The sequence below is a fragment of the Corythoichthys intestinalis genome, chromosome 3 (assembly GCF_030265065.1).
Source record: "Corythoichthys intestinalis isolate RoL2023-P3 chromosome 3, ASM3026506v1, whole genome shotgun sequence".
NCBI classification, from domain to species: Eukaryota; Metazoa; Chordata; class Actinopteri; order Syngnathiformes; family Syngnathidae; genus Corythoichthys; species Corythoichthys intestinalis.
Genome location: NC_080397.1, coordinates 56,549,224 through 56,566,505, shown reverse-complemented (window position 1 = coordinate 56,566,505; position 17,282 = coordinate 56,549,224). Strand labels below are relative to the sequence as shown.

The 17,282-nt window shown below is 38.4% G+C and overlaps 2 protein-coding genes across 3 annotated transcripts in view; both read left to right on the top strand.

Annotated features, from left to right (window-relative positions):
* LOC130913346 (leucine-zipper-like transcriptional regulator 1) overlaps positions 1 to 14,533 on the top strand; it is a 43,161-nt gene extending 28,628 nt beyond the window's left edge. Inside the window, exons 19-20 of one of the 2 annotated variants that reach the window (XM_057831893.1) lie at positions 363 to 486; positions 6,165 to 14,533. In XM_057831893.1, coding sequence (XP_057687876.1) covers positions 363 to 479 — 117 coding nt within the window. In that variant the 3' untranslated portion in view covers positions 480 to 486; positions 6,165 to 14,533. Of the gene's footprint in view, positions 1 to 362 lie in introns of both variants that reach the window. The other variant, XM_057831892.1, reaches the window with a different exon arrangement.
* Positions 14,527 to 16,336, top strand: LOC130913347 (putative claudin-24). The gene has a single exon (XM_057831894.1). The coding sequence runs from the start codon at positions 15,376 to 15,378 to the stop codon at positions 16,024 to 16,026; it is 651 nt and encodes a 216-aa protein (XP_057687877.1). The 5' UTR covers positions 14,527 to 15,375; the 3' UTR covers positions 16,027 to 16,336.
* The last annotated feature ends 946 nt before the right edge of the window (positions 16,337 to 17,282 follow it).

Sequence of the window (17,282 nt, the reverse complement as noted above, 5' to 3'; positions counted from 1 at the left end):
CCCACTCGTTGCAGCTGAGCTAACCTCGTAGTCGCGTCGTCTTTGCAGGAGACTTGACACTGTTGGCCCGCTAGTGGAGGAAAAGTAGAGGAGAGTGTTTACAGGGCAGCCGGCTGAACAAGCACCTCCGCGCTTAACCACGAGGCCCTTAAACGCCTCTTTTTATTATTATTATTATTTGTTTTTTCAAAGAAAGAAAAAAGCTCACCCCTCGTCACTTGCGATTTTTTTTTTTGTCCCCCCGGCTTTTTATTTTTCGGCATGAGCAAATTGAGCGCTGTTTTTTCCTCATTTTGCGCTGTTTGACTTGTCGTGATTTTTCCCCTCCTTTTAATTTTTGCTCTCCTCCTCCCCTCCCAAAGGTATCCAAGCTCCCCAACCTGCGTTCTCTCAGCCAGTTGCTGCTGTTGGACATCATTGAGTCTCTAGCTACACACATATCAGACAAGCAGTGTGCTGAGATGGGCTCCGACATTTAGGATCATGGCAAGAGACCTGCACTTTTATTTTCATCCTTTTTTTTTTTTTTTTTAAATATATGTTTACAATTTCGCCTCGCCATTCCGCCCTTCATATCGTGACCGTAATTTCTCGAGCGTAGTGTGCCATATTTTGTTCAAAGACTTCACTATCAGGGGGGCTGCTTCGTAGGGGGCCTATTTTCAAAAACTTTAAATTCAAATATTTTCAAAACCAAAGTCGCCAGCGACCTAAAACCAGAACAGGCACTTTCCTTAGCCATATATGAGTTTCCATGAGCAGCGTAATCACAAAATTCAAAGTTGTTCCCTAATGAAATCCGAATTATTTTTTAGGTTACTATAACAGAACTTAAAATGGCTATACAATTGTCAGATTTTCAGAAGCCGCACCCACCAAATTTGATACAAAAACAGCATTTGTTCACAGATAAGCCGCACTGGACTATAAGCCGCAGCACTCCTCACTGTATCATGGAAGATTTACAACAAAAGATAGTAACCGGTAACACTTTATTTGTAAGACTGTCATAAGACCAAATGAACCACCATGAAGCTTTGAACCAATGGGCTGAAAAGCTTCATTGCTTCGAGAAGCTTAATTTGCCCATCACTGCTCCACCTGCTGTCAACACTGTTGTTGTCCAACATGCCTCCTAGCATGCATTGCAGCACTACAGATCTAAATAACAATCAAAATCAATGTTCTCTGCAAATTATTTCTTCAGGTACTCTTTCAGTTTCATTTACTGTTAGAGATGGTATTTGGTAACTCTTTATTTGAAAGTGGCCCCATAAAACTGTCATTAGACAATCATAATTATGACATGACACTGTTATGACAATTAATGAATCCTTATACCAGATGTCATTTAGTGTTATCCGGCAAATTATCTCACTTTTGAATGGATGTAAAAGATCCGAGCTGAACATAAATGGAGATAGTGACATAGTTTGCCGGATGACATTTAATGACATCTGTCATAAGCAATCAGTAATCCCCATGATAGTGTCATGTCATAATTATGACGGTCATAAGACCAAATGAACCACCATTGCTTCAAGAAGCTTCATTTGGACATTACTGCTCCCTTGGAGAGACAGTCAACCTCTGCTGCCACCTGCCGTCAACACTGTTGTTGTCCAACATGCCTCCTAGCATGCATTGCAGCGCTACAGATGTAAATAACAATCAAAATTCATGTTATGTGCCAATTATTTCTTCAGTTGCTGTTCCAGTTGTTTCATTAATTGCTAGTTATGGTATTTGGCAACATTTTATTTGACAGTCGTGCCATAAGACTATCATAATCATGACATGACACTGCCATGAGCATAAATGAATCCTTATGACAGATGTCATTTTGTGTCATCGGCAAATTATCTCACTTTTGAATAGATTGAAAAGATCCGAGCTGGACAGAAATGGAGTTAGTGACATAGTTTGCCGGATGACAATGACATCCGTCATAAGCATTCATTAATGCCCTTGATAGTGGTATAATTATGACGGTCTTATGATGCCAGTCTCAAATAAAGTGTTACCTATTAACCCAAATAAATCAACAAATAAACCGCGCTGGACTATAAGCCGCAGGATACTGAGGGAGGGAAAAAAGTAGCGGCTTATAGTCCAGAATTTACGGTAATCACTTGTATTTTCAGGATCAATAGCAATATTTGGCACATATAAGTTTTTGCCCGAAAGCGCGACTCAAATTTTTTAAATTTAGTGCAATTTTTAGTTTTCAACAGCTAATAAATTAATCAATTTTCACATCAGAAACTGGATACTTGGGGAAAGCATGCAGACTTATCTTAGTTTTACTCAACAAAAGCACATTTTTCAGTATTCTATATACAATCACAACTTATTTAGGTTTCCGCTGTCACTATTGCCTCAGCACGTCTTGCAGGCTATCTGGCCGTCATCTTTTTTAGATTCAATTCAATTTTATTTGTATAGCCCTATATCACAACAAGTTTGTCTCAGAGGGCTTTGCAGAGTCATTTTGATACACAGTCAAATACAGTAGATGAATGAGATGAGTCCATGTCCTGGGCATCCCCCATCCCTAGACCCTCCATGGCGGCAAGGAAAAACTCAGCCCAATGGGAAAAAAGAAACCTTGGGGAGAACCACAGTCAGGAGAGATCCACTCCCAGGACGGACAGGACAGGCTATAGATGCACCGGGGGGGGGTGGTCAGCCAGGGGTGGGATAGTCAGGCAGCTGAAAAAATAGCCCTTCCCCTAAAGGGGACACTGGGTGACTGGTAATTAAAAGACTAGTCAACTAGATATTAGAATTGGAAAACACAAATAAAGTAAAGACCAGTGGTAAGTAGAGTGAAAAACGGGGGATAGGACTCAGTGGCTGTACTTCCCCCAGCATTATAGCTCCTAGTGCAGCTTAGGCTGAAATGTGAGTTCAGTCTTTTTTCAACAAGCCTGACCATAAGCTTTTTCAAATAGGAACGTTTTTAGTCTAATCTTAAATGTACAGACTGTGTCGGCCTCTTTAATATTAGCTTGAAGCTGATTCCATAAGACAGGAGCTTGGTAACTAAAGGCTCTCGCTCCTACTGTACTTTTAGAGACCCTGGGAACTACCAATAGACCTGCATTCTGAGAAGGAAGTATTCTGTTGGGGTGGTATGGAACTAGAGCATCTGTGAGATAAGATGGCCCCAAACCATTTATGGTCTTAAATGTAAGAAGGAGGATTTTAAATTTAATTCTAAAATCGACTGGAAGTCAGTGAAGGGCTTGGAGCACTTGGATGATGTGCTCTCTTCTATTAGTTCCTGTTAAAAGTCTTGCTGCTGCATTCTGGACAAGCTGAAGACCTTTTAGGGAACTTTTAGGACGAGCTGCAAGTAAGGAGTTACAGTAATCCAATCTAGATGTAACGAACGCGCGAATTAATTTTCCTGCATCACTTTTAGACAGAACATTTCTTATTTTGGCTATGTTGCGCAAGTGAAAAAGGGCTGTTCTGCAGGTTTGTTTAATATGAGCTTTAAATGAGAGGTCTGATTGAAATGTAACATAAAATAAAAGCCAGTTTATTTTTTGTATGGACACAGAAATCAATCAGAGGGGGTGGCTATTAAAAAGAAAATTGAAAAAAAAACTTGTAATCACTATGAAATCTGGATGTCAAAAATTATTATTCGATATTTTTTGCGTCCTATATGGTATACTGGGGGCGGGTTTCAATAAGCTTCGGCTTCTCCCGTCTGCCCTTTTCTTTCCGGGTTGAATTAATTGTAAACACATATAAATGCTGTATGTTTGTTTGGATTTGTCATGCCTGAAGGGAAAATAAATTTAAGAAAAAAAAATAAAATAAATAAATAATAATAAAATGTCTAAATTACTATTTTCCAATCCAACTGGACAACAAAATAAAGAGCTTTTTAAGTAAATGAATGCATACATTCCAGAATTTCTAAATATGAACATAAAAGTGTCTAGATTCTTGGTTAAAAGCAAAAAACACTGGGCAGTTATCAGTCATTTTACGTAAATATTTTAAGCTAAAATTACGCATTTTTTTTTCCATTTCATTTGTTTCACAACGTTTCAAAGTGGTGCCATTTTATGTAATATTTACCTTGACTCCTCGACCAAGATATTCTTGAGACATGCGTCTGTTTGTATGCACTAAAACCTTCTTTCCCACCTAAATCCGGCGTTCGAACGCAGCGTGTGTTTGAGTTTATCGCAGTGAAAGCTGACACGACGCTCTGCCTGGCCCGGCCCCCTACGGGAAGGAGTGGCACAATGTCTGTAGGAACTATCTCGTCAACTGATAGTGAAGTCTATGATTTTGTTGTTGCTACAATTCATGATGAATCGGGTTGGGTCACCTAATACATAGGTACAATTAAGCCTGTCATGAAAAACAATAAGTCAATTTATCAGTAAATAAAAATGAGGCCGCTAATTATCCCGGCTGCGATTTATCACGGGTACGCACAAATGTACGCACGCGTGTTTACGTGTGCTGCGCGCACTCGGCACATGTGCGTGTTGATTTCATATGAGACTCCATTTCCTTTCATAGATGTTTATTGGTCATTAACACGTCATAGAATTAGAATTCAGACATAAAAATATACGGCAAAACATCTGTATTAAACATTGTAACATGTTAGCATTGCTACATTGAGGCTAATGGAAAAAAGACAATGTACTAACCAGTATAGTCTGCTATAAAACATTGGCAGTGTTCTCCAAAATGCAAAATTGAGGTTAAAAGCTGTGACTTCAAACATGAAAACTGGCTGGTTTACAGTATTAGCTAACCGAAAAAAAGAAAAAATATCTATTACTGACACCACATGCATGACAAAAAGAGAAATGAACTTTTTATTCCAGAGTGCAAAGCTTATGGTTAACGGTTTAGCAAACATACTTCTTGTGAACATTTCAAAATAAAAGCACATCATGTTCAACATGTAAATCAAGATTTCTGGAGTTAATCTCGCATACTTCAGATTCTACTCTTAAGATGTAGCCTAATAAGAAGCTACTTTACGTAGTGCGTTTCCGCCTCTGTTAAAATCAAAGATATTGAAAGCATCTTGTGTTTTAGAATCGGTTTAACAAATAAGGAAATCGTTAATATTTTGCCTCATCTACATCAAATTATAATCAAAAGAAGGATTTATACCAATGCTTAATCGTAGCTCGCAGCTACAGTACACGTACGTAAAAAGCGTAGCTGATTACAGCTATTTACCCCTTTTTTTCTCGTAGCAATCGTACGACTTTTATCTTGTAGTCCTTTTTTTTTCTTCTTCATTTGGCCCTAATACGTACTATATTACCACAACAATAATAGTCCTCTTAACGGACCCTCGTCCGTTGACAACTTAAATCTTTTCTAAACACTTCAAAATTCTCATCTGAAATTACAACCCGTGACATCAGCAATGAACAAATCTATGATAGGATGTGATGATTCGGGTCATACACATGCCATAAAGAGCTTAAACGTTATGTCAATGTATTAAGGTTGTTTTCACCGACTTAAACCAAAATTACATTAATTAACCTGAAATACCTTTCTGTGCATTTTTCTCCCGGTTTCCAACTCTGCACCAAGCTTGCAACAGGAGAACTGATGTGATTTTCAAAATAAAGCGTGTAAAGGAACAATTTGTATTTGACGTGCTATTTCAGACGTCTTCTAGCAAATAGTGTGTTACCAATTAGCTATATACAGTAAATTAATTTTGACGTGTTGTTAAATTATACAAATTAGAATGTACCTTTAAATCTTTAAAAAAAAAAAAAAAAAAAATCACATTTGCAAGGCGTGACGGCTTTTATTTTGGTGTGGTGGTCCGCCACAATCTTTTAATTGTAGGGGAAACCCTGCTGATGAGGTTTGGGTGGGCCTACTCTATAAGAGTTCATATGAAACTCGAGAAATGACGGGACTTTGCACCGAGCATGTTTCAATCTTTCAAATGCCTCATTCATTTGAAAGAAAGGTGCTTTTTTCCCTTATTGTGCATATCATTGTGTTAAGTCATTTAATTTATTTTGTATACAACAATAGTTTATCGTTTTTGCATCTTTCTTTTGCTATTGTCCCCCAATTATCATTTTCTTCTTTTTCAAAAAAAAAAAACCTTCATTGAAATTTTCCTCACCGTTTTCCCTTAACAGCTGAAAACACCAAACGATGCGACTTCTTGTTGCTGGATCAGTATTATTACATTATGGAGTTACAATTGGTATTATATACTTGGTATGTTGTAATGCTATACTGCATTGTAAAAATCATTATTGATAACTGTCTGTATTAACCACCTTTTTCAAACATTACCCATGTTTATCAGACAAGTTTGTGACATCTGCTCAAAAATTACCCAATGGGGTTAATTGTACGGTATTTATCAAAAATAATAAAATCTTTGTTACTAAAAAAAGACACTCCTTCTTTACTCAGTAACAATTTTGAAGTTTTAAAGGGATCCTCGATTTGAGACAAGTAATTCTTAAAAGATAAATGTTAGTATGAGTTAGAATAATTTGGTATTAAAACTAGGGCTGTCAAAATTATCGCGTTAACGGGCGTTAATTAATTTTTTAAATTAATCACGTTAAAATATTTGACGCAGTTAACACATGCACTAAATGACCCGCTCGCATATTGCCTCAAACAGATTACAATGAGGCCGTTTATGGACATTAAGAGTGAAGAAAATGCCACCGGCCGCTTGGGGGCAGCGCCGTTCCATACTCATGTTATTTCTTCTAAACGTGGGAGAATTAGTAGTTTTGAGACGTTTATGCTGTATTCACAATGCAATGCAAATTGCTATTTGTGCTCCACACATATTTCAGTAAGTTTTCTTTCTTTTAGTGGCAATTATGTGTCTCTTGTTGTATTTTGGGTAAGATATGTACAGATATATGTTATACAGTAAAGGCAAGTGGACACAGGCGTTCTTTGGACCGCACCGTTTATTGGCATAAGCTTCTCCTTCACAACAAACATAAGTATCGTTTAGTGAAAGCACAACAAAAATAATATTCCTATCCCTCCAAAAAAAAAAATATTGTTCACAAAAAGAAAAGCACTTCAGCCTATAGTAATGAGGCCCTATTCTGACACACAGTTAAAAAACAATGCAAAATGAACTGGCATTCCATATCAAAATAGCTATGCAAAATACACGTAAAACTTAGACTTTGTTCACTCTATTTTTTTTTTTTTTTTTATTCTTATTATATTAACTTTACTATTGATTGAAAATTTTACAAATTTTATTAAAACAAAAATATGAAGAGGGGTTTTAATATAAAATTACTATAACTTGTAACTATAACAATTATCTTTTAAGAACTACAAGTCTTTCTATCCGTGGATCACTTTAACAGAAAGAATGTTAATAATAGCATTTGTGGATTTATTGTTACAATAAACAAATACAGTACTTATGTACAGTATGTTGTATGTATATATCCGTCATGTGTCTTATCTTTCCATTCCAACAATAATTTACAGAAAAATATGAATATTTTAGAGATGGTTTGAATTGCGATTAATTGCGATTAATTAATTTTTAAGCTGTAGTTAACTCGATTAAAAATTTTAATCGTTTGACAGCCCTAATTAAAACCCCTCTTAATGTTTTCGTTTTTCATAAAATTTATTTTATTTTTAATTATTTTAACTGATAGGTCGCCATTCTTGTTGACGTCGCAATGCCCGCTGCCGAACTTCCAGCGTGTCACTCGTTAGCTACCCCAAAATGTTGTCGGTTCTGCCCTTCCAATTTGAACCAGAGCGGAAAAGTGAAGAGCAGGACAGCACTGTCGGTCGTTCACAAGACGAGCAGCAAAGGCAAAATGCAAAGCAGGAAACACCTAATAAGACTAGAGTTTGGGAAAACTGGTGATGTACTTGGAGCAAGTGCATCTCAATGACAATAGAGTGGGAGAGTGTATGCTGTTGAGAACTCTGGTTTTTGTTAGCAGATCTTCAAGGTGAGCTATTGCGTGATCAAACTTATTATTCCAACATAATTATGTAGATTGTTAGCATCCAGAGCTGTCATGTGCTTTACATACAGTACAGGCCAAAAGTTTGAACACACCTTGTCATTCGTTCAATTTTATTTTCATGACTATTGACATTATAAACGCTCACCGAAGGTAATAAAACTATGAATGCACACGTGTGATAGTCAGGATCGGAGTCGTGTCGTGGCTGACGTCCTCATTAAATTCGTCATCTGACGGGAACAAATCCTGGGATCGCGTGTCCTCCATGTCTTGTACATCCAACTCGCATTTAGCTACTAAGGGTGTAACGGTACATGTATTCGTATTGAACCGTTTCGGTACTTGGTGATCGGTTCGGAACGGAGGCGTACCGAGCGAGTTTCTGACGTAATGTCACCCCTTATTTTTCGAGGCTGTGAGTCGATCGGGTTACAGTTTCTTTGTGTATATTATATGTACTCCGTCTTCTCTACTATAACGAGGACCAACACGGTAGGACAGTAAGAAACGTCAACGGCGCGACAACGTGCCCGCCGTGAGAACGCAGTGAAACGCGGCCGTTAAAGTCAATCAGCCAATGCACACCAGTCGCAGTGCGGCCGCGTGTTAGACGCATCCCAGAAGCCGCTCAACGCAATGCACGCGAAAAGAACAGCAGAGTTTATTATTTGACACGAGACGCAGCCCTCCTGCGTCAATACTACTAGCTAGCAGACCGGAAGTCACTCGTGTAAAAATACGGTGGATCCGGTCGATTTTATAAACTAATATGCAATCGTAACACACTTTTTGAGTCCATCAGATCTCTTGAGTGCTAGATCGGGGCACAATTGACTTGTCTTTGTTGATTTACAGTTGTCTTCTCTGCTATAATAATAACCAACACGGCCCCGTGTTCAATACAAAACCCTCCTACCACAACAAAACAACTAAAGAACTAAAGATGTCCCAATCGATCGGCTTCCCGATCGATTGGGTCCGATCATGTCATTTTCAAAGTATCGGAATCGGCAAAAAAATATCGGACATGCCTTTTTAAAAATATATACATATATATTTTAATTAAATCGTTTTCTAATTGTATTTCACGTTACAGACAAAATGTCTGACACTCATCCAGAGTCTTTAGTTTTGGCTTAAAGTAGGACTGTCAAATTTATCGTGTTAACGGCGGTAATTGATTTTTTAAAAATTAATCACGTTAAAATATTTAATGCAGTTAACGCATGCGCTGCACGACCCACTCACGCATTGTCGCGTTCAATCCATAGAGGCGCCGTTTTACCTATATATATATATATAGAGCTTAAAGGCAGTGTAAAATGAGTAGAGTGAATTTAGGCAGTCTTTGGAGCCTTTATTTAATTGGCTAAAGCCTTAAAATCCCCCTCTCAACAATTAAAAATATTGTGGGAAGCAATGTGGGGAAGAAAGGTAGTAGTTAATCTTTTTCTTAACACCATATGTTATTTCTCAACGCAGAGTATATCAATTGGTGTCACTATGCACAGTCATGGTTGCACTTCCCATCATGCATTTGGGCATAACAGTTAAATGGCTACAGTATCATTTACTGAAAGCTCAACAAATACACTAGATGGCAATATTTAGTCACAATATACAAAGTCACATTTATCCTTTAAGAATTACAAGTCTTTCTATCCGTGGATCCCTCTCTCAGAAAGAATGTTAATAATGTAAATGCCATCTTTAGGATTTATTGTCATAATAAATTAATACAGTACTTATGTACTGTATGTTGAATGTATATATTCGAGTTTTATTCATTTTTTTCGTAATGCATTGCCAAAATGTATATGATCGGAAAAAATTATCGGGAATGATTGGAATTGAATCGGGAGCAAAAAAAAAAGCAATCTGATCGGGAAATATCGGGATCAACAGATACTCAAACTAAAACGATCGGGATCGGATATGGAGCAAAAAAACATGATCGGAACAATCCTAGTAGGAACTAATATTCACATAGGAACTTAAGTTATACAACATAAAATGTACAATATAAATGAATACTACATCACATTTGTAAAATACAAACACAATACAACACACAATACAAACACATAATAAAATAAATAATAGCCCATTCAAATAAAATAAATTGAAATGAGCTAAAACACCTGTAATTAAATAATAAGAATAATACACAGATCCTACTTACACAATTAAATTTATTAATTTCTGTGTGGAGCTTTAACTTGAGAAAATCCACCAATAAAGCTTTTGAAAACCGTTCATAAGAAAAAAAAAATCATTGAGGCATTTCATTTGTAAAATACATGTTAAAATCTTTGTCATTGGGATTGCATTTCTCTTTAGCACAGGACTTTTTTCTTCTTTCTTTCAGAAAGAAAGCTGACCAATACGCGGGGTCTGAAAGGCAAATTGTTGTTGGATTATCTTTAAATACCCGCTACTTTTTGAGCAGAATTCTAGCTTTGTATCCTATTGTTGAAAGCACAAAGGTGTGTAATAAACAACTAGCACATTTATATTTTGCATTTTGTTTTCTTACTGTACCGAAAATTAACCGAACTGTGACCTCAAAACAGAGGTACGTACCGAACCGAGATTTTTGTGTACCGTTACACCCCTATTAGCTACATAAAGGTGGTCCATATTAAATGCTCGGCGCGCATCAGCTGGCCACTGCACTGCTGCATTGGACGTGTCTGGATCAGTTTGAGTGGCAGCATCACTCATACTAGGTGAATACTGAACAAACTCACTTACTGCCTGATGAACTGACAGTAGAGGTGAATTATTAGCTTCCTCTGTGACTAGCGGTACGCCCAAAGGTTCGCCTACCACTGTATAACGACAGGAGCAGCTTGCCTGCTTAAGAGAGCGGCCAGAGTTGTTTGTCTTTTGCGCTTTATTGCTCGCATTTCACTTGCTATCCGGGGGCGTTGAGGCTTCTTGTGATGGAAAATAGTTGGAACAGCATTTGATTTTATTGCTTTCTATTCCTCTTGTGCTTATCTTCATTGCTGATTTAAATTATTATTAGTAGTAGTATTTGTTTTTATTAGGGCTGTCAAACGATTGAAATTTTTAATCGAGTTAATTACAGTTAAAAAATTAATCGTAATTAATTAATTTTTCTGTAAGTTATTGTTGGAATGGAGAGATAAGACACAAGACGGATATATACATTCAACATACGGTACATACACTAAGTACTGTATTTGTTTATTATAACATTAAATCAACAAGATGGCATTAACCTTATTAACATTCTCTTAAAGCGATCCATTGATAGAAAGACTTGTACTTCTTAAAAGATAAATGTTAGTACAAGTTATAGAAATTTTATATTAAAACCCCTCTTAATGTTTTCGTTTTAATAAAATTTGTAAAATTTTCAATCAAAAAATAAGCTCGCCATTGTTGATGTCAATAATTACACCATGCTCCCTCATTGTGCTGAAACCCATAAACTCATTTAGACCCAAGCGCCAGCAGAAGGCGTCAAACACCAAAAAACAAGTAACAAGCGGACATTACACTGCTGTCATTTTAATCTGTTTGAGCGGGGCATGTGCGTTAATTGTGTCAAATATTTTAACGTGATTAATTTCAAAAATTAATTACCGCCCGTTAACGCGATATTTTTGACAGCCCTAGTTTTTATGTATAATGTTATTTCCTATTTCGATTGTCTGTTTTTACGTTCGATTGATTTTAATGTGATTTTTATGATCTTCATGTGATTTAAAGCAAAGTAAATAAATTTCCCTTGCCTTGCCCTACACAATTGGAAACCTCCCAATTACGTCATCACTCCGAGCCCGTAAAACATGGCGCCAACTATCGGTCAAAATATGTACTAAATATTATAAAATATTGACAATGATTTAACATTTTATGTGTTTCTAACAGCATATTTTAGTACAAGAGAACAATTGTGCTTTATTAGAACCTACATGTCTTTAAGATCGAGGATCCCTTTAATGATCACTTATAGATCTTTTTCGACCAAATATTGAGCCTACATTTGGTCCGCAGAGTTCAGACATTACTTTTAAAGTGCATCTGACACGAAAAAGCATGTTTATTTCATAACGCACGCAGTATTTTATGCTCCTGAATGATATGGACCACTTGGATGTGTGTGGAAGCGATCGCTATATTTATTTAGTTTTTTTAATCCCGCGCCATGAAAATGAGTGACTTCCGGCTTCGGTCTTCAATTGAGGAGGAGGGCGCTGTGATGTGTATGGATGAAGGCGTCCTCTTCTCTATACAGCCGTACTGTTGTGTATGAGGACTAGGATTTAGCGGATTTTGCGGATTAACCCGTTCATTTTTCGCATCACGCCAGCCAAACGGCTGCAGAAAAATCTTGCTGTATGAGGGAGAGGCGTGTGCGCCTTTTTGGAGTATCAAAAGTTTCCCATTCACCGTGGATATTGGCCAAGCCCTACTACTGTGGGACCATTGGACTTATGAGGAAGTGAGTAAACATCTTGTTTTGTATTACATCAAATATTAATACAGCGATTACAAAGTAAACACTACAAACTTTCTTTAAATAAAGGACTACTTACGTTTGATCATTGAGAGGCATGTAAAAAGCTCTCCTCGTGCACATTAGCTGCACAACAACTGCAGCCGCCCTCCTCCGGGGAACGAGCTGTAAATTGCTCTCCGCCGGGCTGTTTGCCGATCCGCGAAGACAATCGACAACCCAGTCGTCATGTCAAATAATCCAGGCTAGTTATGTGTCATTTTCCGCTTCGAAGACTTTGAAACATCACTCGGTTCGGGTTAGCTTGTCGGCTAGCTGTCACGCCTCTTGGTTTGTTTACATTCTCCGAAGCCGGGGAAGGGAAATGACATATGTCCGATTTAGGTGTCATAAAATATCGTTCGGGAGGTGTGACAGTAAAGGTGAAGACGACAGTTTTGACCATTATGGAGTAATTTTGCCATGTTGTCCTGAATAAGTGCATTTTTATTATTTCATATTCCATTTAGCACAAGACTGTTATTTGTCATGACCATGCCATTTATTTAGCAGTTGGGGAAAATACTTGGATAAAAAGAATATCCTGTAAAAATATTGAAGTAAAGAGACAGAAACAACGACATTTTGCAGATCTTTTCGTCGCGTTTTCCTCGTTCTGAATAGTTCCCCCTCGACGGGCTGACTGGTCCTTGTCAAGCCATTTATTTAGCTATTGTGGAAAAATACTTGGATAAAAAGAATATCCTGTAAAAATATTGTAGTCGAGAGACTGAAACAATGACATTTTGCAGCTCTCTTCGTCGCGTTTTCCTCGTTCTGAATATTTCCCCCTCAATGGGCTGTAAAGTAAAACCGATGAGCCCAGTCTCCCGCTGATGTCATCCACCTGTTGGGGACGCTTGAGCCCTATAATGGTAGGCGTGGCTAACCGGCAGATTAAAAGACTAATTTCTCGTCATCTTCGCTTTGCTAAATTGTTGTATATAGTCGAATCGTCTCAAAATATGATTCTAATTCACATAATAATGCTATTTAAAGTATTTCCTCTGATTTAAATACATGTAGGCTCTAATAAACCACAATTGTTCTCTTGTACTAAAATTTGTTGTTAGAAACACATAACATGTTAAATCAAAGGCAATATTTTATAATATTTAGTCCATATTTTGAGCATTAGTTGACGCCATGGTTTGCGGGCTCGCAGTGATGGTATCTTTCTGAATGTGTAGCGTGTTCAACAATTGCTTATTGCTGCCTAAACTCGCGAAGTAAAATGCCACGATGTGCTGCTTTTGGATGCAATTTCCATTCAAATGGAAAAAAGGGGAGTGAAGTGAGTGGTTAAGGTGGAATTATTATTTTTAGTGAATAAATGTGCATAAGTGGAAGCTTCTCCCCTTTTTGGTCCCTGTATGCATGTATCCTACCCACCACGCGTTACAACTGGCGCCCGAAAATTTTTCCTGGATCCTCAGTCAAGTAAGGGTCCCATCGCGTCTGCAATAATGGTTTTGGATCTGTCCATTTATTTTTATTCGTTGGTCCCACAGCGGCTTTTCGGATCAGTCTATTTTGTGGAATCGACGGCCTAATCGCGGCTGCGATATTGCCGGTGTAATTCCTGGATCTTCGAGTGAGTAAAAAAACGCAGATTTGGATTACTATTGCTATCTTTTTTGTTGACTATTCTTCGTGGGAGTTTTCCCCAAATCATACTAAATAATTAAAGCACTATGGCACGCTACAGTGACGACAGTGACTCTGACGTGGACCTTACAACAATGTTGGAGTTCGTCAGGGAATGCGTGTTTGCGTACTGCTGAGCTCCCGAGTGAAGAGTGGTCAAGGTGGAAATATTATTTTTTGTGAATAAATGGTGGAAGCTTCTCCCCTTTCTGGTACTTTTATACACGTATCCTAGCTACCACGCGTTACAACGTACATGACCTGGATTACACAAGGTGTGCTCTTTGGCCTGTACTGTATGTAAAGCACACGACAGCTCTGGATGCTAACGGTCTACATAATTATATTGGGAAAACGTTTGAAAATGCAATATGCTTACCTTGAATATCTGCTAATAAAACCGGAGTTCCCGAATCCCAACAGCATGCACTCTCGCTCCCAACCGGGGTTCCCAACAGGACTCTCTCGCATCACCAGTTTTGCCCAACTTTTGTCTTATCAGGTAATTCCTGCACGCATTTTTCCCTGAAACTCGTCTTGTGAACGACCGGCAGTGCTGTCCTGCTCTTCACTTTTCAGATCTGGTTCAAATAGGAAGGGTAGAACTGACGACATGTTGGGAAAGCTAACGAGTGACAAGCTGGAATTTCGGCATTCGGGGCCAGTGACGTCACGCACTGCGACGTAACAAGAATGGCGACCTATCACTTAAAATAATTTTACAAACTTTATTAGAACAAAAACATTAAGAGGGGTTTTAATATCAAATTATTATAACTCATACTAACATTTATGTTTTAAGAATTACTTGTCTTAAAAATAGAGGATCCCTTTAAGACTTTTTTTCTCCTGTCGTATGCTCTTTAAGTCATGTGTCAAATCACACATTTTAATTACAAAATACTAGAAGAGCTGGAATGAATTCCAAACCGCTGCAGAAAGAGGCCTTTTATCCTGACTGCTTTTTTTCTCTGCTCATGTTTCATTCGTCCAAGAGTAGTTGGGCCCAGGATGCCACTGGCCATATAGGGTTTCATTTAAAACAGAACTCATTATTGTGCTGATGCTGAACACTGTAATTGTGTTGTCATCTCCAACTCATCAGTATTTTTTTCTAATGATAAAGCCTTGCTGGGCTGCATCAGAAGGTAGGTCGGGCTGTGAGTTTTAAGATTGCACAGTGCAGGGATGGTTCTTCTAACCACTAAAACCATGCAAATGACGGCTGTTTTTATAACCTTTGGAGGACTAGTGACTTCCCTAATCACCACTTTCCTCCCGCTTTGGAAGACCATGAACTCGGACTTGAACGAAATGGAAAACTGGTACTCGGGACTGTGGCACATGTGCCTTTATACGGAGGAGGTCGGCATGCAATGCAAGTCCTATGACTCTGTGCTGGGACTTCCGTCGGACCTGCAGATTTCCAGGGTGCTCATGTTGTTGTCCGTATTCACCGGTGGTTTAGCTCTGCTGGTCGCCATACCGGGACTGGACGGGGTGCACGTGTGTTTGGACCGCTTCGGAAAGAGGAGAAAGTTCCTGATCCTAGCCGGGGTGTTGTCCTGGGTTTCAGGGATTACAACGCTGGCTCCGGTGTCGGTTGTGGCGTACACCACTGTCGTGGAGTTCTGGGATAAAGGCTTTCCTGACGTAATGCCGCGCTGGGAGTACGGAGAGGCCATGTTTTCCGGATGGTTTGGAGGTTTGGCTCTGCTCCTTGGGGGGACTCTGTTCTTTATTGCTGTGTGCATGGCGGACTATGACCTGAAGATGGCGACAAGTGTGACCAACAGCTCACTAAGGACACGGCAGTACCGCAAAACTGAGGTTCTGTAAAAAACATGTACATATACAGTACATATGCAGTATACACACCGCATATTTAGTGTTTTTGTGCATTGGTAATGTATGAAGCCTTGTGAAGTCACATTTGTGTTTTCGGATTGTAATTCGTTGTATCCACATAATCATCATAAAGCAATGGCTAGAGAAAAGTGACCCCTGAGTGATTTATCCATATGATGTAACACCATTTTTAATCATGGCCTTATTATTTTTAACAGCAGGTTATGCTGCTTCCAGCAAACAGCAAATATTATGCACCATTAATCTCAAGTGGGTTTTATTGATTTTTCATCATCGTTAATCATAAGGGGAAAGGCATGATTAGAGCTGTGTGTTTTGTTACAGTTTAGAGCTGCAGCTATTGAATTTCCATTTTGATTTTTTTTTTTTTTTTATTCCTTAACTGAGAAGTTTTTTAAGTTATATTTACAGTGCCCTCCATAATTATTGGCACCCCTGAAAAAGATGTGTTTTTTAGCTTCTAATAATTTTTTAAAATTCAAATAATATGGGACCTTAATGGGGAAAAAAAGAGAAAAATCCAACCTTCAATACAAGTGCATTCATTCAGTGGGGAAAAAAATCCCACATAAAGAAAAACTTATTTCACATCAAATAATGTGTGTCACAATTATTAGCACCCCTGGTGTTAATACTTTGTACAACCCCCTTTTGCCAACAAAACAAGGTCTGGGGACTGAGATGGCCATGGGAGGAGCTTGATTTTGTGTCTGGCGAACCATTTCTGTGTAGATTTGGCCATATGTTTAGGGTCATTGTCTTGCTGAAAGACCCAATGACGACCCATCTTCAGCTTTCGGGCAGAGGGCAACAGATTTTGATTTAAAATGTCCTGGTATTTCAAAGCATTCATGATGCCATGCACCCTCACACAAAAATACACACGGTCCCAGGCTTCAACTGGGACCGTGTGCTTTGGTCAGATGAGACCAAGATTGAGCTTTTTGGCAACAAACACTCTAAGTGGGTCTGGCGTGCCACGAAAGATGCACATGCTGAAAAGCACCTCATACCCACTGTGAAGTATGGGGGTGGGTCAGTGATGCTGTGGGGCTGTTTTGCTTCCTAAGGCGCTGGGAACCTTGTTAGGGAGTCATAGAATTTATTAGGGCTGTCAAAATTCTCGCGTTAACGGGCGGTAATTAATTTTTTAAATTAATCACATTAAAATATTTGACGCAATTTACGCACATCCCCCCTCAAACAGATTAAAATGACAGCACAGT

Coding starts and splice junctions, on each gene's coding strand:
- LOC130913347 (XM_057831894.1), top strand. CDS start 15,376: ATGGTTCTTCTAACCACTAAAACCATGCAAATGACGGCTGTTTTTATA.